The 22062-nt window shown below is 35.3% G+C and overlaps 1 protein-coding gene and 1 long non-coding RNA gene across 3 annotated transcripts; both read right to left on the bottom strand.

Moving 5' to 3' along the window:
* Positions 1-2521: 2521 nt before the first annotated feature.
* Positions 2522-4560, bottom strand: LOC135746769 (uncharacterized). The gene is made up of 2 exons (XR_010531621.2): positions 4344-4560; positions 2522-3920 (listed from the first exon to the last, which is right to left on the bottom strand). It is a non-coding gene; the product is annotated as an uncharacterized lncRNA (long non-coding RNA).
* Positions 4561-9306: 4746 nt separating this feature from the next.
* Positions 9307-17328, bottom strand: LOC135746749 (uncharacterized). Of its 2 annotated transcripts, none has more exons than XM_065265426.1 (12): positions 17201-17328; positions 15831-15893; positions 14215-14648; positions 13947-14008; positions 13606-13769; positions 12250-12443; positions 11962-12023; positions 11623-11783; positions 11029-11180; positions 10863-10924; positions 10462-10628; positions 9307-10351 (listed from the first exon to the last, which is right to left on the bottom strand). In XM_065265426.1, exons 2-12 carry the CDS (start codon positions 15868-15870, stop codon positions 10260-10262), a joined length of 1590 nt encoding a protein of 529 aa, XP_065121498.1. In that variant the 5' UTR covers positions 15871-15893; positions 17201-17328; the 3' UTR covers positions 9307-10259. The 2 variants fall into 2 exon arrangements, with proteins under 2 accessions (XP_065121498.1, XP_065121499.1); XM_065265427.1 differs by having other exon boundaries at positions 12250-12440.
* Between the last annotated feature and the right edge of the window lie 4734 nt (positions 17329-22062).

Here is a 22062-nt window from a genome sequence, read left to right as displayed (position 1 = left end):
GGCTTAATGCTGGTAAGCCGCAGCCAGAACACAGCCGTGTGCGCCGACACTCAGCCGGATCTGGCCCGAATGCACTGGCTACCTGGGCATTGTGCACTCCACCTTTAATAGAAAACAGGTTGAATCAAAATCGACATTTAGACCATGAGGAGCAAGAGTTCTTTATTTATGTATCAGTAAGCTTTAGGTTTAAGTAAAATATGATCAAGATCTCCACCTCGATCTCCTCTATGAAGGAACTCGCCTGATACCTACATAAAGTAGTGAAGCAATATAGTTAGACTCAACAAAATGTGCAGCAAATAGTTCATTTTTATGCATTGATTACTTAAAGGACCTTCATGGACCTTTTGCAGCCAAAAATGGTTTTCTATGGCATCTGTAGTCCACATGTAGTTCCTTTATTGTTATGAGTGTTAACTTTAAACTATAATCACATTATTTTATATTTTGTTTTTTATTAATGCCGGCTTTAATACCTCAAACACTTTGAAAGTCCCAAATGGCACACTCCGAACTTGTGGTCCTCCTCAGAGTCCACACTTTGATGACATCATTTAGTCCAGACTTTAGGGACTCTTTATGCGAGTCCACGTGGGTGCACCGGAGTCGTATTTTGGGACAGACTCGAGCATCACAACGGAAATAGGTAGAGTAGTTGACCGTCAGTGTAAACTCCTCCATTCCGTCGACTGATTGTTCTGATTGCTCTTTCGCAAGGACTTCTGGGTTGGTAAAGTGCGCAAAGCCTGCTGCAGTGTGGGCTTCGCTGAAGACCGCGTCAAGGGGGCAAAGAAGGCGCTGATGAGCACACTTCAAAGCGTAAAATTGGCAGATGGGACACCTTACGGACTCGTAGACTAAGCCACGAGACCGAGAGTCCACATGAAGTGCGCCATTTGACAGGGCCTGTGTTTGGCGAGTCATGTAAACTTATGTGCGTCACGTGTGATGTCAAAATATGAGCCTGCTGCAGACGCGTCTAAAGGGTTTATGATAAAAAGAGACGCTTACATTTGCCAGATACTCGCTTAATCTCATGTGTAATCAGAGTTTAGTGTTAAGTTAGTGTCTTGCATTTTTTTTTATACTAGCGTCTCTTTTATCATAAATCCTTTTGACGCGTGTGCAGCAGGCACGTATTTTGACAAGATGCATGATGCACATGGTTCACATGACACCCCAAACCCATATTTTGAATTTGCACACCTTGGAAGAGAAGTCACCGGTCGCCACTGGAGCAATGAAAACCAAACCTCTGGTTTAGCAGAACTAAGATTTTTTTCAATGTTGCTCTCCACAGAGATCGCCAAGGCTATAAGAAGATCAGTAACAACCTGAAACTGAGTTACAGAACAGTGTCCAGGGTCATACAGTTTTTTTTTTAGGTTTATTTTTAGATTGTTTTCACTCAGAACAGGACTCGCAAGGGTTGAATATATACTTAAACAAAATAATTTCTATATAAAGTCATAAAATCATCCTACATAATGTAAAAAACATTCTGTGAAAACATAAACTTGATATATTTAACATTGACAGAGTAATATCATGTCAGTGATTGAAATCATAGTGAAATAAATACTTGAAATCAAACTGTGATGCTTTTTATCTCACAATAAGATTTGAGACTTTAGTCTCATTTTCACAGACAGTCTTAGTAACACTGTATACTTAAGCTGTTTCACACGAAAAATTGTAACATTTAAAAACGGGGTGGCACAGTGGCTCAGTGTTGTCTCACAGCAAGAAGTTCTCTGGTTTCCAATAGTGTCTGTCTGCGGAGTGCAAGAGAGGGGCGTGCCGTTAAGCGGCGTAACTTTTAGCAGGGGGCGGAAATGTAAGTTGTCCAAGTCACACAGAATCCCGCGAGATGTCCGACTTCCGCTAAACTGACACGGCACATCCGATAGCTAGTAATAGTAAGACGATTGTTTATAGCTCTCTTTCAACTTTAACGTAATGACAAATAACGTTACTGCCGTAAATGTTTTAAATTGAGGGCACGGAGGAAGCTTCATAAGACGCTCGGATGGTCTTATATTGTCTCATTCATCGTCATTGTTAACGTGGGTAGACAATATGGCCATATACGGCATATATGGACATATTTACCATCCTAAAATTATTAAAGTACCGAAGCATACCAATATTTAAATCGTGAACTGTTACACAGTGAGGGTGATTTTGTCTTTTTTTTTAAGTAAATGTGCACCTCAGACAGTTTAATATGTATTAAACCAAGATGAAATTCATTTGCAAACTTAATTCTTTTTAAGTTTTAAGAGGAATCTACAGAGCTCACGTGGTTTTATAAGAAATGGCTAACAGATAACATCTGGTGATATTGTGAAGGTTTATAAAAATAACTATTCACAACAGGTAACATTGTAAAGGTGTATAAAATAACCATTCACAACAGGTAACATTGTAAAGGTGTATAAAAATAACTATTCACAACAGGTAACATCTGGTGACATTGTAAAGGTTTATAAAAATAACTATGCACAACATGTAACAACTGGTGACATTGTAAAGGTTTATAAAATAATTATTCACAACAGGTAACATCTGGTGACATTGTAAAGGTTTATAAAAATAACTATCCACAACATGTAACAACTAGTGACATTGTAAAGGTTTATAAAAATAACCTTTCACAACATGTAACATCTGGTGACATTGTAAAGGTTTATAAAAATAACTATCCACAACATGTAACAACTAGTGAGATTTTAAAGGTTTATAAAATAATTATTCACAACAGGTAACATCTGGTGACATTGTAAAGGTTTATAAAAATAACTATCCACAACATGTAACAACTAGTGAGATTGTAAAGGTTTATAAAATAATTATTCACAACAGGTAACATCTGGTGACATTGTAAAGGTTTATAAAAATATCCTTTTAGCAAGATCACCCTGCAATAAATTATAACACAGCATTATGAGAGGCATCAGGAGCTGATCCCAGTTGTATAGCTGGAAGCTGTTGATGTATGTACAGTATTGGTAAAGTGCACATTAATGCATTTTATAATAATAATGCATCCAATGTCAACCCTGTGTAGAGCTGAGAAATGTGGTTGTTTCTCAGCAGCAGTAATGTCCAATGGTGCCAGCTTAACACATTGGTGCAGTTTCCCAGACAGGGCTTAGTCAGGGGTGCCCAAACTCAGTCCTGGAGGGCCGGTGTCCTGCAGAGTTTAGCTCTAACTTGCATCAGAGCACCTGCCAGTAAGTTTCTAGTATGCTTAGTAGGACATTAATTGGCTGCTTCAGGTGTGTTTGATTAGGGTTAGAGCTAAACTTTGCAGGACACAGTTTGGAAACCCTTTGTTTAGATCAGGGGTGACCCACCCTGTTCCTGGAGATCTACCCTCCTGCATATTTTAGTTCAAACCCAGCTTTAACAAACACACCTGACTATAATTTTAAGGTTGCCCGGAAATGCTTGATTGGCAGGTTCAGGTGTGTTTGATTGGGGTTGGAGCTGAACTCTGCAGGACAGTAGATCTCAAGACACAGGTTTGGTCACCAATGGTTTAGATTAAACCAGGACTGGGCACTTATATTAGGAAATTTTAGTTTTTACAAACAAACCTTACAAAAACAAGACTGGTGTGCATCTTGAAACAAAACAATGGCACTGATATATATGTTGAGATGTGTCAGTACAAGGTGTTTTCTTAATTACAGTAGCTCAAACATGCATTTTAGCCCGGGAACAGTATAAGCCCTGTCTGGAAAACCGCCACATTGTTTTACCATAACAGATATGGGTTGTTTAAGGTTGAGTGGTGATTTTGAAGTGTAGACAGATGGATCATCCTATTGTATTTCTGCATCACAGTTAAGGTGCATGTGGATGGTATCACCCTCACAAGTTGTCCACTGCATCACTTCACATCAATGCAGCTGTGAAAATAATAACCATAAACAAACATATTTTACATTTGTACTTAAAATAAGCTTACATTATGAGAATATACAATGGCACCCATACTTAAACAGAATAGGGTTTGAGAGAGATACATTAAAAACGAGACAGTAGTACACACATCCTTTAACTCCAGTGTTATTATGACGTTTAATAGGTCATTAATTAATTAACTGTCATTTGAAATGTCGACGACTTACAGGAATAACTGTAAGATTCTAATGTATTAATATCTAACGTTACTATCGTAAACATAAAAATATATAGGTGAGCAATGAAACTCATGCAAGATTTGTTGCATTTTGTTAACTACTCGTTACTGATCATAAGTGTAATCATAGAACGGACTTCACAAATCTAGCATTAGGCTAACAACACATAGCTAACGTTAGCGAGCTTACCTGAAACGGTCGACCTTAATTCAGCCCCTGGCGTGACTTCTTAACATGTGTCGTAGCCGAACCATTTCTCGGGAAAAGGATGTTCGTCAGTCGGCTTCCTGTCCATTAAAATTGGTACGAACAAACATGAAGGCGCTTGGATGAGCAACTTTAATAACGCCTTTAGCCGCCGTATCTCTATGCGAGCAGAAGAGAAGACAGAATGACAACATCTCGTCCTGACGTCTCGCGTGGTTCTGTGTAACTTGGACAACTTAAAGTTACGCCCCCTGCTAAAAGTTACGCCCCTTAACGGCACGCCCCTCTCTTGCGGTCCGCAGACAGACCCATCTCCTGGTTTGAGCCCTGGCTAGGGCAGGTGACCTTTCAGTGTGGAGTTTGCATGTTCAGCCTGTGTCAGCGTGGGTTTACTCTGGGTGCTCTGGTTTCCTCCCACAGGCCAAAAACATGCAAGTTAAGCAATTTGGAGATGCCAAAGTGTCTGTATTAAAGGCCTTGAGTATTTAATTGTGTGTATAGTTAGATGTTTTTCAGCCATCCAGTAGATGGCAGCATATTCATGTGAATTTATGTTGCAGCAGCCTCATGGCTGAACTGCATGGAGGGTTAAGATGTTATCCTGTTAAAGCGAACCAGGCCCGTGCGTGGTCCTGACGCGTTTTGTTTACAAACTATTATGTTAATAATACATTATACTGATGAAGAAGGTTATTAAATTTCATTTTTAAGTGCTTTTCCACGAAATAAATGCTCAAGCAAAATTAATAATTAATTTTATGCAACGAGGTCATATTTAAATTTGTTCATTCATAAAATGACTTCAAGCTCTTATTATGAAACTGCGCCTCCCTCATAACTTTAGACGAGCTCACACTGCTGAAATCTCATTGCTAAGCCTTCACAATATAACATCCATTCGCACTTTTAGTCCACAAACGTATTACATATGAGAAATATTGATATTTCTTCTTTGTTTCCATGGGATTTTGCATCAAATAATCCTAAATCCATATTGTTATTTAACAACTGCACACGCAGCGCGATTCTACTATGGAAAAGGCATACGCGATCAGGTCAGTCAGAGTATTATGTTTAAAATGAGTCCACACATACACATTATGATAAATATTTCACATACAGCTAATAAGTTTAGTGTTTTACTGATGTTTTTGTGTGTTATTTTCGTGCACCTGTTATCTGCAGTAACTTGCTGGAATGGCGTAAAGGAGGAAGAAGAAAAATGGCAAACAACAACAATGCATCTTAAATTGACCTTCAAATGCTTGACCACAGCTTGTATTATAATTATTAGCATTATTTATAAGATGAATAACAGGTTTCACACACCAGCTGCTTCAGTAAAGCACAAATAACAAGATCATTGTGAACTGGGGAAAACAGCTATCGTAAATGATTCTTTAAATTGTTTTTATCAACAGGGTTCTAAAATGAAATAAAATGACAACTATAGCAGATTACAGCATACATTTGATTTCTTAAAGCTGTTGCAAGGTGAGAAGCTTTAATATACATTGTTGCATTTCTGTTTTATCACAATCAACTTGATGCTCGACTGCAAAAAAAATCCTGCATTGTGTTACAAAACATTGGAGTGTGTAACCGATGGCATTTCTAGTTTATGGTAATTAGTATATACGGCTATGTTTATTAAAACAGATTATAAGGGCTGACTTCGCGTCAGAATCATAACAAAAAAACAGGTTACGTAAATCACCTTCTTTAAAAAAAACTGGGGTAAACAGAGCGAAAACTTTACAGTGGAAAAAAACTGCATTATATTTCTCCAGTGTCACATAATGTAAACTGCCTTTATAGTAAGGAAGTTCACATATGCAGATGTCATAGCAGATAGCAGTATATACACACACCATGTTCTCTTCTGAAGTTCACTCTGCACTGTGAGACCGTGAAAAAGGCGCTAAAAATGCTGAGTAAAGACAAGGTGAAGCTAAGGCCCTGTTTACATTAGAGCATTTGCGTTTTTAAACGGCTTTTTAAAATGAAAACGATCCTCGTTTATACCGGCATTTTAAAAATCATCTTCATCAGTAGCGAACTTGAAGCAAAAATAAATTTCAGCAAATGCAAACTTCAATCAAACATAATAAGAGGTGAAGTATAGATTTAGCCCACAGAAATGCTTATTGCTTTAATGTAGAGAGTTTCAAGTTAAAAGGGAGTTCCATTTCACGCTGTTATATTTATAATAGTTCATTGTTCGCAGTTCATATTTATGATCTTATAGTCCATTTGAAAATGTTCATACGAACTTACTGTATTCTTCAGAAAAACAACAAATAACTTATCTTCCCTTACCTGGCGCTGTTCAGTGCGTGTGTGTGTTCTCTCACACACGTTCTCCAAAAAAAGCGTTGCCGGTTAAAGTATAAAAAATTAATATGACGTTAATTTTTAAAAGTGTGCAATGACACATCCTCCGTTAGCAACACAGAAATAGCAAAAAGCGCAATTGGCTAAACAAGCATTAAATATATGACGTTGATTTTATTGTTTTTATAAATTTATATTCACAAAACTTATCAACAAAACATCGAATTAAATTAAGAGACAAATTATATGAAACGAAATTCATTTTATTTATTTATTTATTTATGGATAGCCCCTTTTACATTTTAATGTAGCAAACAAAACTAAAATAATGTCAGACCTATAGACCAATTTAGAGTAGACGTCACAGTTACGTCACTGCAAGCTGCGCGCGCAATGCGGTTGCAGAAAAACAGTGGAAATGAATTAGACACGAGTGAAAAGAGCAAGATAACTCACTGGAAAATGTCCTGGTGTGCTGTTAAGTGTCAGAATAAGAATGCCAAAAAAGATGGCTTTCATTTTTATAGAATACCATCGTCAAAGACATCATTTGAAGATAAACATAGGTGTTTATGATTACAAGCCCTTAAACGGACAGAATGGAGCAAGGAAATCATCTGGAAATCTTTTAATAATTAGAATAGAAAATAAGTAGAGAAGATGTCCGGTCGAAGTCTGTTCCCTCCATGTGTTTCTTATAGCGTTTTTATCATGTTACAATTATAATTTATTAAGGAAGAAATAATAGAAAACAGGAAAATTATGAAATATTTAATAAACGCTATTATATATAATACATGATAGTATTGCTTTTACATGTACTTTAGCGATTCAGACTGTAAAATATTTGATTTAGCAAAAAAGAACAATACATATACATTACATACATGCATATGTAGCCAAGCCATTTAAACTTTTTATCTATCTAAAAAAATAAACGTAATGTGATTAAAACGCTATAAGAAACATTGCACTAAAGGGAAACATAAAGGAATCAGACTTCGACAGAACACCGGATCCATAAAAATCACGATTTAATGCTAAAACACTTCACAACCCTACTGCGGAGCAGTCACTTTCTGCAACCAGTTTGGCTCCGCCCACAAAAAACGTCATCTCTGTTTGCAAACACGAAATTGGTCTATAACTATTCTCCCTTCATATTGGCCTTTACAACGCCCTATATGGCGTTTAAAATTACTGTCTATCTTTTGTAATAAGCTCACTAAATTTAAACAAAACATAAACAACATTACAACAATATTCAAACCGAACAATACTCAAACATATAAAACAGACATTATCTATAAGGATGTTAAAACAATCTGATATAGCGTTTATAATAGCTGGTTGGTAGATGTTTACTATTTTTGGCAAAACCTCAGTTGCAAACCTCCTTTTTACCTGAATAAAAATAATTTTTACTTTGAAAATGATGCGCTGTCATGTTAACATCAGCTGTTCGTTTACATAAGACTCTGTCTACGGTCATTTACATTGCTTCGCAACGTCTGAGTTCTCAAACTAAAACAGGGTTTTCAGCGTTACGAACGAATCCGTTTATGAGGGTCGAAAACGGCGGTGTAGTGTAAATGAAAGGCGTAAACGTAGCAAAAGTAACGCGTTTTAAAGGATAAACTCATTAATGTAAACATAGCCTCAGAACGTCTGAAAAAGGGAACTTTTATAACATTTTAGATAAGGAGGAGTTTCTATCTTGGCCCAACTTAGGGGGGGGGGGGGGTCCCTCGCTAACTCCTCAGTCTTACTGTTTGATTCTCAATGTCAAGGATACTTCGTTGGCAGGACTGGTCTTTCCAAGTCACTTCCTTCAGAGGCTAGGCGAGGCTCCTCTTTAGAATTTGGAGAACACGTAAATGGAACAGGCTAGCAAGTGCACGTCATTGCGTCATTACGTCAGTAAAAAGGTGTGCTTTCTGTGCTGCGTGCATAGGATTGTGGGTGATTTGAGGAAGGATACACATTGGCATCCTTTCCTGTATTTGGGATATTTTTCAAAGGAAGGACTCAGTTCTTGGTTGCAATTCCAAGGATCCTTGACATTGGAACAGTCCTTCGACGGATGTCGATGACGTAGCATCCTAGAAATTCTGTCTTACGCGGATCCCTCCTTGACATTGAAAAAAAGCCATTAACTCAGATTTACGTCATTGCTTACGTTGTACGGGTGCCCACTACTGCTAGAACACTTGAAGTGGGTTCAAATGGATCGCCTTAAGCCCTTGAACACACGGAAAGTGAAGACCGTCCCCTCCATCATTTCAACTGTGCAAAGCGCGAGCTGCTAAAGTGATGTCACAATCGTGTTGCATTGTGGTACACGAAGCTGCCTGAAGTGTACATATGAAGTAGACTCAAGGTCAAAATCAAGGGAGCGAGGGCAGCTGTCCATATTAACTTCCCTTGTTCACCTGAAGAAGTGGAACGCACTTCAAAATGGTGACAGGTATTTCCCCAAGGTAAAGTGTTTAGGGAAGTTTGCGAGTGCGTGTCTTTAACTTGGCTGGGGCCCCCAAAAGTTCATGGGCCCTTAGAATCGTCCTAACCCCCAACGGCGTCCCTGCATATGAGCGGAAGTAAAGAGAGATCGTTTTGAGGAGGATATTTACATTTTTTATTAAAGATTATGAAGGCACATGAGTTTAAAAAAATAATGAAGCTCAAAGTCATTTGTAAAAAAATACCACAATATTCCAAAACAAATGGTAGTTTTTCATTTTATTTTCATGGCGACATTATATTTTTGTGTAGAGACACGTAATTTAAAAATTATTATTATGGTAACAGTTTACAATAAGGTTGTATTTGTTAACATTAAGTATTAGCTAACATGTACTAACAATGAACAATATACTGTTGAATAACTGAATTGGCATTAACATATATTAATAAATAAAAATCATGAATAAAATGAAAAACTATCATTGTTGGTTCTTGTTAGCTAATGAATTTACAATGTTACCATTAATATTACATAAAATTTCTTCTCTAGAATTACAAAAATTTTGAAAACATTTACAGAAAATAAGGACAAGATTTCCCCTTTATTTAAAGAAAAAACTCATAAAACAGTAAGTACACAACATTTTAAAGATTCTGTTACTCAAGGTTAAATAAATCTGTTCATAGCAAAACAATTCCATTTCTAAATTTTAACACAATACATCTCTCTCTTTATATATATAATATTTATTTGTGCAATTACTGTGGCATGGAGGAATGTTCAGAGTCGGTGTAAATGTAAAAACCTATCCTCATTATTTCTCCAACTCAGTATACACATAGACATAACAGAGCTATAAATAAAATGTCATTAATCAGACATACAATACATCACCTGGCTCTAAATATAAGACTACTGTTTCAGATAACTGTTACAGCTTATGACGTGGTGCGCAAAGTACAATAAGTTGTTGGTTCTGAATGCTAACTAAATAGTATGCAATGAGTGTAAAAGATCAAAGATGACATGATCATTCATAATATGTTTTGATGTAATCAATGCAGGAATAGTTTTTCTTTGATTCTTCATGAATGTGGTGCTTATAGGTTGATCACTCCTGACAGCAGAAGTGATGCTAGACTCATCAACAGAACTGTGAGCATACTAGTGATCACTCGAGAACTGGAGGACGCTGTAAAAAAAGTAAAGATTTTTATATTGCTGTGCAGTGGAATCTACTAAATCATACTTTAAAGAAATTGAACTTTAAATAAAAACACACATCTAGAAATATTTACTAACCCATGTTTCCTGATGAGTCTGTAACTTTGATGGATTTCCGATCGATATTGAAGGTGAAATTTCCATTTTGAATTCCTGAGATAATTGTGTCGACCACATTCTGTGCTGTAACTGCAAGGCCAGTGCTGTTAAACTCAAGTGAACTGTTCGTCACAATGGAGCCTTTGCTGAAAACACACAACAATATGGGTTCAATTTTTTTAAATGATAAAGTGAAAATTCCAGATGGAGCTGCTCTATATAATAAAACCCTGTTATATTATAAATAAATATTGAAACAAATAATCAAGCAAAAATAAACACAGATAAGTAAACCAGCCATGGTGGAAAGGAAACAATGGATTTCTGATTTGTTTAAGATTTTACTATTTTATTCAATTTATAACTAACACTTTATTTACCTGAATTTCTGAATTAGCATTTGCAGATAGTTTGTAAAACGTTTCCTGAAAACACTACCAAACTGTAAGAGACAAAAGTAATAGTTAAATTTCATTGTGATTTTCATTCATTTATTTCTTTTAGATTGGATACATTTAAATATAACCACTGGTTTGCATATTTTACCTGACTGATGATTTTTGTTTTTAGAGTTGTAGCATCAGATGAGGACATATTTGACAAGGTATCATTGAAGGTGTCCACAATGCTGAATACTAAATTAAACACTGCAGTATTTGAGGTAGTATTTGTGGCGTTAGTAGGTGTCACGGGTGTTACTGTAGAGGAGAATAAAGAGAAAATGAGACACATTTCCAAGTACAGTATTTCAACAAATGGAAAACAATTTTCTAACACGGTCTCATTGGACAAATTAGCATTTTTTAACCCAGTCATCTATGCCATATATCACAAAACTAATTTTTTTGTAGTGACACAATGGCTTATTTTCATGAATGAGCGCTCCATCATGGACAACAAGCTAAATACAGTGTTCACATTAAATTAATCTTACTGTAATTACATGAATATAAGTGTTGCTCTAAGAAAGGATGTATTAATTTAATTTTACACAAAATGTGTATAGGCTACTGTGTTATAAAACTGTGTTTAATACTGCATTTTTTAAGTACTTTAACACAAATATAACATGTGGTCACAGACAGTTGTTCTTCAGCCACAACCTTTACTGGTAGAAAGGACGTGCAAACACACACTTACCAGTTGCAGGTGCCGTAACGTTGATGGTGTCATTGCTGATTTTGATGGTCAGGTTTCCATTGGCAATTGCATCGATAAGGACTTGCTTCACTTCTGACACATTAGGAGCAGTGCCATTGTTGTCAAATTGAAGGCTTGCATCTGTCACAATAGAGCCATTGCTGACAGGAAACAACCACAGTGAGACATGTGCAAATAGTAAATTAACAAACAAATACAATACAAAGCTGTACAAAGTCACCAATCATTCTAAAAAGTAAACATTAGGCCAACCAAACAATACACGATGAAATTATTCAGCATGAGAAACTTTTTTTCACAAAAGTATTGTATATTTACCTGAATTTCTTAATAACCATCCGGATAAACTTTGAAAAACGCGCCTTGTAAACTGGCTCAATCTATAACAGATTGAAAAATGGATTAAAACAAATTTCTGGCTTTACATTCATAACTTTGTTTTACTGTGGTCTTCATTTACAAGCAAATTACTCATTTGAAACCATTTAACTGTTTTTTACTCAAATCCACTGCTTTAAAATGAAACCACTGCTACTAAAAACTAAATAAATTAATAAATAAAATTCTGGGTAAATCTAACAATCTCTCATCAGAGACAAACATTACCTGAGTGGTGATGTTCTTTATGAGAGTTAGGGTTTCTGGAGCACTCATGTCGGAGTAGACGGCCTTGAAAGTCTCAACAATGCTGAAACTTATGTTAAACTCTAATGGAGTAGTGCTATTGGCAGTTACATTTGGAGATGTCCCATTTGAGGTCGTATTTGTGGTTACATTCGGGGTTGTTGCATTCGGGGCTGCTGCATTTGGAAATAAGATTAAAAAGGAGGAAAATGTTACATCACACTTGTAGTAATAAACATCCATTACTGTAGCATCATTATCTAAACAAATATAAGACTGCTGACGGTTTATAATTTTCTGATGTTAAGAGTACTGAACGAATATCAATCCAGTTCACTCGGCTTAGAGTCTCAAGCAATTGTATATTGAGGCTGCCTTTTGCTATTATTTTTCCATGACTTTTATTTGTGAGACCAATGGAAACCATCTGAACTGATAGAAATGCTTAACTGAATTAAGAGAGTCCTCAGAGGCAAACATTTTCTTGCTTTTGCCAGATTTCTTTATATAGAGGTGAAAAAGGTTTTTTTTTCACCATTTTGCATCCACAGGCTCATCTTTTGTCTTAAAATGTCAGTTTTTAGGATATTTAAGATACTTTTTAAGAAATAGTAGGTGTTGTAAACATAATGTAGAAATATATTCAGAACTGAAATCTGTGACAATAACTTTTCTTTATGTAAAAAATCTGTATCTACTACTAGTACAGAATCAGTACAAGCCATAACTATGACGGAAGATTGAAGTTTAAACATGGTGGACTATAATCAATCTTTCCAGATATTGGTCTTTATATTTTTTAGTTCCTCAGGGTAAGACTTCCTGATAGATTACTTAAATATAGGCAACAAAGTAGAGTTAGTAAATGATGAGCTCAGATGCAAATACCGGTAAACTATATGGATGAACAACGGCATGTGAAATGACCATGGATCACATTCAAACTTGTGTCCCTTTTTGGACGTGAATACTACCCAAATGTGGCAGCCACATGAACCACAGCGCCCCCTAATGTGTGGTTCATGTTTTGTTTATTTTTAAAATTCTTGCTTTCTTCATTTGGAATCTTTATAGTTTCATCTTTCCTGATTTTGCAACTGTTCACGATATGTTTTGTGCAAAGAAGTGGAGGTTTTTGCCGAAAAAGCTTGCACGCACTTTGAGGGTTGTGCAGCAAAAACAGTCAAACTTGTTAAATACCAATGGATTGACTATAGTGACATTTGTAAAAATAGTCATTTCAGTTACCGACTATTAAATTTTACATTGCCATTAATGTTGGAGCAGACTTTCTTCCATTACTACATTCACATCAAGTATGTGCAAACAAACACTGACCAGGTGTGGCAGGTGCCGTAACGTTGATGGTGTCATTGCTGATTTTGATGGTCAGGTTTCCACTTGCAGCTGCATCAGTAAGGACTTGCTTCACGTCTGACACATTAGGAGCAGTGCTATTGCTATCAAATTGAAGGGCAGAATCTACCACAATAGAGCCACTCCTGACAAGAAACAACCACAGTGAGACACGTGCAAATAATACATGAACAAACTACTAAATTAACAAATTATCTGTTAAAATACAAAGCTGTGCAAAGTCACAAATCATTCCGATAAGTAAACAATAGACCAAACAACCAATATACATGTTTAAAGTAATTCTCTACATTAGGATTTACCTGAGGTTCTTAACACGCATCTTGAGAAACTTTGGAAATTGCTTCCTGTAAAATGGCTCAATCTACAACAGATTGAAAAACAGATTAAAACAAATATCTGGCTTTACATCCATAAATCTGTTTAACTGTGGTCTTAATTTACAAGCAAACTACTCATTTTAAACCGTTTAACTGTTTTTTAATCGAATCCACTGCTACTAAAACTTAATAAACCAATAAATTAAGTACTGGGGGAATCTAACAGTCTCTCATTAGAGACAAACATTACCTGACTGGTAATGCTGTTTATGAAATTTACGGTTTCTGGATTACTCAAGTCGGAGTAAACGTTCTTGAAAGTGTCAGAAATGCTGAAACTTAAGTTCATCTCTACTGGAGTAGTGCTATTGGCAGATGGAGCCGTTGCATTTGGAGCCGTTGCATTTGGGGCTGTTGCATTTGGAGCCGTTGCATTTGGGGCCGTTGCATTTGGAGCAGTTGCATTTGGAGCCGTTGCATTTGGAGCCGTTGCATTTGGAGCCGTTGCATTTGGGGCCGTTGCATTTGGGGCCGTTGCATTTGGGGCCGTTGCATTTGGAGCCGTTGCATTTGGAGCCGTTGCATTTGGAGCCGTTGCATTTGGAGATGTTGCATTTTGGGCCGTTGCATTTTGGGCCGTTCCATTAGAAGGTGCTGGATTTTGAGCCGTTACATATGAAGCTGCTGCATTTAGAGACATGCCATTTACAGGTGGGATTCACGTTTGGGATAAAACAAGAAGGAAAATGTTATAGCACACTGACCGTAATAAACACCCATTACTGTATCATCATCATCTAAAAAAACTCTAAACAAATGGAAGACTGCTGACGGTTTACCATGTTTTGAAGTTTAGAGTTCTGAATATCAATCCACATGCAACTCACTTGGCTAAGAGTCTCATGTAATTGTAGTATATTGAAGCTGCCTTGCTACTATTTTCCCTGAACTTTAATTTGTGATACCTCTTTTCTCTATTTAGAGGTGTAAGAGTTTTACCCTTTACCAGCATTTTGCACGAACAGGCCCATTTATTGTTTTGAAATGTCACTTACTGTATATGTAGAAAATTTAGATACTTTAGATCAGTGGTTATCAAACAGTGTGCGGCCCTCTTGTGTATGGTGCATTCCTTTGCGACCCCCCCAAAGAAAATTTATGACAATTTTGTTCTAAAACATAACATTTTAATTAGACATAACATATTAAAGTATACAAAGTAGTGCTGTTTGTTAGTAGCCTTATTTTTTTGTAGGTTTAATTACACAGAATTTATGAAAAATTAAAGTATTTTATAAAATGTCATAAAACTGGGGCGCTCCCCTGGCACCATCTCGTGGCCCCCAGTTTGAGAACCACTGCTTTAGATAGATGTTTAATATATTTGGTGATATGTAATATTGTGTCTTAGTAGGTATTGTAAAATATTCTGTAATTTATGTAGTTCCCCAGGCTACAAGAAGCTTGGCATGCTATAACTTTAAATTAACTTTAGGTAATATGGATAATATTAAAATAAACTGTCACTCATTACACCACTAGTGAATGTTGGTATGACATTAATACAGCAAAATTGTCACCTATGGGACCTGCAGAACTGCATATTTTGTTAGTCACCTTTACAGAAACTAGGGTGTGTCGAATGAGACAGACAAAATGTGTGCTGCTGATCCCTAAAGAATGATGTTGAACGACTGCTGTAAAAAACCTGCTACCCTAGCACAGTTATCAATGATACTCAAACTCTCTGGTATTGGTAAAATAATATTTGTAATCATTTAAAATCTTTTACATTGAATTCAATTGCTTTATATGTAAAATTAGCAGATGCTAAATAGTGATTTGGTATTGTGACAAGATACTTACCAAATAGGCACAGAACAGCAAATATAATCCTCCACTCCATTGCTCTGATGTTTTAGTAATATCCTTTAAAAAAGACATACAAAAGTTTATTATCAAACACATTCCTAATCAGTGGCGTGCAAGAACCTACGCAGGGGCGAAAGGACAAAACGGGTTTTCTTTCTTTTGTAACGGATGCTGATACAGATGCGTAACACATCAGTAAATCGAAAATCCATAAATATTAATATTAATAAATATATACTTTTTTTTCGAAACAAAATGAGAATAGGGAAGGTTGTTATATTATGTTTAAATTATATGCAATATTGTTGATATTTCAAACCAGTTTTTATTGATAAAAGATAAGATAAAAATTAGTTTACTGTGGTTTACCACAAATTAACAGATTGTTCCACAGTACCCTCGGCTTTACCGTGTTATTTTTCTTTTACTATAATAAAACCACGGATTTTTTTTATAAATGAAAATATAAGCTAAAACTTAAATGCGTTAATTTAAAAGAAAACAAATACTCACTGGACTGGTAGTAAAAGCAACCGAGGACTTCCTAACCATATTATTAAACTGACATAGATAAAAACAAATCGAATTTTGTTTGACAACAATACTCTCGAGGTACAATTTTATTGTAATTAATTAACCTTCACTCACACGCCGCCACATTTATTTCTTTTTTAAAAACACATTTACATGTTTCTCATTGCCTGTCATGCAGCTCGTGATGTAGCCGATGCGGTTCAGACACTGCGGTTTAGTCCTGTTAAAAACTCTCACTTGTGTTTAAGTTCATGAGCTGCCGCGCACACGGATCGGCAGTGCCGCATTAAGACATCTTTATCACGCATCTTTCAACTATTTTTTACAAGTTTGATATTAAAATGTTGTATTATCATTGTTGTTAGTGGCAATGGTGACATATTTTATTTATTATTATTATTACTACTTTTATAATTATTTACATTATGACGACCATAGGAGCACATTTTCAATTGAGACAAAATGGACCGATCTATTTCCATTATTTCCACTTGGATGATTAACAGAATCTAATCTATTTTCAATGTAGCGATGTATATACAACAAATAGGCACTTATATTAGCAGGTTACATTAAACAATATAATATATTCAATATTACAAAAGTGATTAAAAATTATGCACACATATTGTAGACTACAGCACAAAATTATTACAGAACTTTTTTATGAAAAAAGAAAAAAGTGTGTGGGTATACCACCATTGCAATAGTAGCACAATCCCCAAAAACACAAAACAATTTTAAACACAAATATGAGTGTATGCAATACACTACAATATGTATACATATAAATAAAAACGTAATAAAAAAATAAATGAAATGTTCTTTACCTTACTTTTGAAAAGTCAACAATCTCGGTAAATCCAAATGGCAGTCCTTTGAGGGTAAAGACAAGTTAAATAAATGACAATCCGTAATGTAGCGTACCAGTCAGGTGAGCTGGTATTTAAAGCGAGGTCATGTTTTTACTTTTTTTAAGACAAGAATGGACCAATGACAGCTCAGCTGTGAAATAGTTGACCGACTTGAAGAACAACGTAAAATACAACATTGCTTCCTGCTACATGGCGGTCAATGAGGATGACTTCTCAAGTCAAACGCCCAAGTCATCATTCTTGTTTTGCCATATAGGAATGTAATAACACTTTGAAAAGGCAAATTATCTGAAAAAGTTTCAAGCCTTTACTATCTTCACTTTCAGAATAAAAGGTACAAAAGTTGTCACTGGGATGGTACCTCTTAAAAAAGTTTCTAATAAGTACCATTTACAGATATGTACCTGTGAGGTACCAGTATGTATCTCTAAGGTACCAATGTGTATTAGAGGAACCAATATGCAACTCTTAGGTACAAAAGTGTACTGCCCCAGTGACAACTTTTTTACCTTCATGTACTTTTTTTCTGAGACGGACAGTGGGAGCTGGTTCCATCTTTCAGTAATGCAATACATGTCCATATCAAAGGGAAATTGAAAGAATTTTTATTTTCACTTCATTAACTTAACTTATCCAGCATGTTCTACACAAATTTAAATGATTATAATAAACCTGACTGAAAAAAAACTTTTGGTTTCTTTAGATTTTATTGTGGCTGGTTGTAAACACCCAGGAATGATTTCCTCATGCCGGTATAAGAGATAGTTATTTGACCACAGGAACTTTAACCAAAAGTTTTTTTAAACAACCAAAAAATGTTCTTCTGTTCTTATTTTAACCTTTATTTTTAGGAGTAAAAAGTCAAAACCCAAGAACGTCACAAAGAACAAAGTCACAAGCCTCTCCTATTATAATGAGTCTATTGTTAACTTCTTTTGTCAGTCCGCATGCGCTCAGTTTTGTTTTTGAAATTATTTGTTATTCCACAGTCTACTGTGCTTACCAGCATTTATCGAAATATCTTCTTTTGTGTTCAACAGAATAAAAAAAAACGCATACAGTTTAGAACAACATGACAGAATTTAGATTTTTTTAAGGCCATGGTATGCTGTGTGACTTCCTGCTTCATAATAACCGTACAAAAATAACAGTAAATCATATGACACCAAAAATAAGAATGCGGGCAACAAGTTCAAGGTATTTTGTTCTTAATCAAGGACAAGAACGAGGAATCTATCTCTGATTATTAACGTCAGGTGTCATTCCTCTCCAACAGGTCATATAAAACAATAAAGGTATTATATAAGGTTGTCTACAGCAATACCATAGAACAACCATTTTGAAAAGCCATTGAAAGGTTCTTAAAATAACCATATCTTTCTTATCTTTTGATTTCTTATCTTTTGATTTCTTATCTTTTGATTTCTTATCTTTTTTCCTTCATGGGTATATGGAGATAGCAACAAGTTTATTATTTATCACCAACGTTTCGGCACAAAGCCTTTGTCAAGGTATAATTTTGCACTGAGTCAGCGAGCATAAATAGACAATCATTAGCAGGTGATTACAATTAATCCCAATTAAATATACAATCAATCAATCAATCAATGATTCTACGAAAACTGTCAAATAGAAAAAGACAAGAATAAATACACAAGAATATCATCCAATATCTGTCAATAGAATACATTTATAAAAAAACAGATAAGTTTTACGTTTAAGTAAAATATGATCCCCACCTCTACTTGGTGAAGGAACTCGCTCGATACCCACATAACGTAGAGAAGCAGTGGGATAGTTAGACTCAACAAAATGTGCAGCCAATAGTACAATTGATGCTTTGATTACTTAAAGGACCTTCATGGACCTTTTGCAGCCAAAAATGGTTTTTTTCTATGGCATCTGTAGTGCATATGTAGTACCTTTATTTTTATGAGTGTTAACTTTAGACTATTGTCACAGTATTTTATATTTTGGTTATATTGTTTTTTTATTGATGCTGGCTTTAATACCTCAAACACTTTAAATGCCCTGTTGGAGGCAGAAGGACAATTTCTCCAAGGCAATTTATTCAAAAGTGAAACTGACCTTCCTGAAGAGCTTAACTATCACCACCCTAATCAAACACAGGATTACTTAAGCATTAGAGGCATGTGTATTGAAGCAGCTCGGGATAAAGGCAGCTCTATAGTGACTTTTATACAGTCTGATGAGAAAGTTTTCCAGTTTACACAGCATTAGTTTAAAAAAAATCCAAAAAGTTTACGATGTGACTTTACAATGTCTTCAAGTATATACTGTAGAGCCGCCAAATGGTGGCCAGTGACTTCTATTTCGAGGGCGCACAATGCGAAGCTCGTCACAACATATATGTAGCCCATCATATGTGTTGCTCCTCATTTCAAAATCTGTGTTTGGCACGTCATGTAAACTTTTGTGCATCACATGTCATGTCAAAATAAGTGCCTGCTGCAGATGCGTGTAAAGGGTTTATGATAAAAGAGACGCTCACGTTTGCCAAATACTCGCATAATCTCATGTGTAATCAGAGTTTAGTGTTAAGTTAGTGTCTTGTGAGTATTTTTTTCACAATACGATTATCTCTTTTATCACAAATCCTTTCGACGCGTGTGCAGCAGGCACGAATTTTTATAAGATGCATGATGCACATGGTTCACATGATGCAACAAACACATCTTTTGAAATGACGAGCAACACATTTATGACACCCCGAACGCATTTTGAATTTGCGCCACTCAGAAGAAACGTCACCGGTCGCCACTGGAGCTGCTCCTCAATACGATGAATCCATGAAAACCTAACCAAACCAAAAGATTTTTTTCAATGTTTCCATGATTCTCAAAATTCTCATTATACATTGTTAAAAGTAAAAGTTGGATAAATTCAAACGCCTAAAATGTACACATTTTTTACCTTACATTTTTTATTTAAAGTGAGAAAATGTATCAAACTTATTTTTAGGTGTTATCCACAGAAGTTAGTTTTTTTATGTAGAGCAGCTTTCACTTTTTACAGTGTATATGAGCTGTGAGCCATCCGAAGGTTTAAGATTCATCCATTGTCCATTTTGTAAGATAATGTTGTCCATACTCAGTTACAAATCGAAAGCATTTAAAGCTGATGTTTGATTTAATGAAACTTACAGCTCAGATATAGTGGAAGTAATTATACAATTTTACGTCAGTTAAAATACAACCTTTTAGCCATGGGTGTTGTTTTCTTTTGTCTTTAGTCACTGTCACTATGGTTATACGTGCTATTTAGAGCTATCGCAAGAATAGAAAGGGCCTTAGCTGTAAAAGTCATTGTTCCTAATAAAAATGGCATCCAACCACTCCTGTAAAAAGGTAAATGAACAGGACAATTCCAGAACCACTCCCAATAGTAAATGTGGTTGGTAAAGCTTAACACCAACAATGTCTACGTAGCCCAATTTTGTATAATATTTTATGATCTACTCTGACAATGATGAATAAGAAATATAAAACTTAAAACTTACTTTAGCCTATATAAATATTTGCACTACTGCATTATACAATTATAATAAAATACAAAATATTATTAACAAGTGAAAATGTATTCTTCCTTTTCCTTGCAATCCTCCTTCCTTTGTTGTTACACCTCGGAGCATTTTCATGCATTTCTATATGGTTGATCCTTAATAATAATAATAATAAATTGTCTTAAGGATTTAAAGCCAATACCAAAATATTAAATTTTACAACCTTAACAAGAAAAACACAAGAGATTTTTGTTAATGTGTCCCTCTTCACTAAGGAAAATCCAATAACCATACACATAATTGCTTAGTACCAGGTGATTTGTGCTAGTTTACTACACAGTATAATACTTTACATTAGTTAGATGCTCTTAACAACGAGATATAAAAGAATACGTTACGCATGTGTAAGCGTTAAAGTTTGGTATGTGTTTTTTTTACATCAACAGTAAATGAGGAGTCAACTGACACCATTTCTGAGAAATGCATTTATGTTTACAAGAGAGCCAAACAAACAAAAAAACATACATATCACTAAAAGTTTCCACAAAGCACATGACATAGTAATTCACAAAAGAACATGTCATACATAACACAAACATCATCATATTAAACGTGTTAGTCCACATTACTGGGCACAGAAAAAAATATTTGCCAACTGGCTTACAATGCACTAACTGCATGCAAGTGAATGATGTCTGAATGGATGATACATGGGCTTGTTCACAAGAATTTCTCTCTTCGACGAAACGAAACCTGTACACAATGTTTTTATTTGGTTTAGTTCAACCTATTTGACAACCATAAACGACGATCAACCAATAAATGACTTTAACAATATTATATGATCATTTAAATATAATAATGTATTAATAATACAATAATAATTTCTATAATAATAATAAATAATGTATATAAATTAAATAATGTAATATAATACTGAAATACGCACAAACACGCATAAATAAATATTAATAATTGTAGACTTACAGCTGAAATTAAATAGTTAATAATAACTGCATGGTATAATTACTAAAATAGTTTAAGAACAATTTAAATGAAGTGCAAAGTGCTGTTAGGGCAATGTTAAAAGAACACACCTCCCTCTAATACTCATGCAATCTTGAAGACCTTGATCAGCTGGTTTAGGTGTGTTGGATCAGGGTGGGAGCTGATGATGGGTTCAAGACATTTTGGAACGACGAGACGAGTTTACAACACAACGCAGTTTGTATAAACTAGTAAAAAAAAACTATTTTCTTAAAGCCCAGAATTGATGAGTAGGTGGCCATGTGTG

This window comes from Paramisgurnus dabryanus, chromosome 4 (assembly GCF_030506205.2).
Source record: "Paramisgurnus dabryanus chromosome 4, PD_genome_1.1, whole genome shotgun sequence".
Lineage (NCBI taxonomy): Eukaryota > Metazoa > Chordata > Actinopteri > Cypriniformes > Cobitidae > Paramisgurnus > Paramisgurnus dabryanus.
This window is presented reverse-complemented; position numbering and strand designations above follow the sequence as displayed.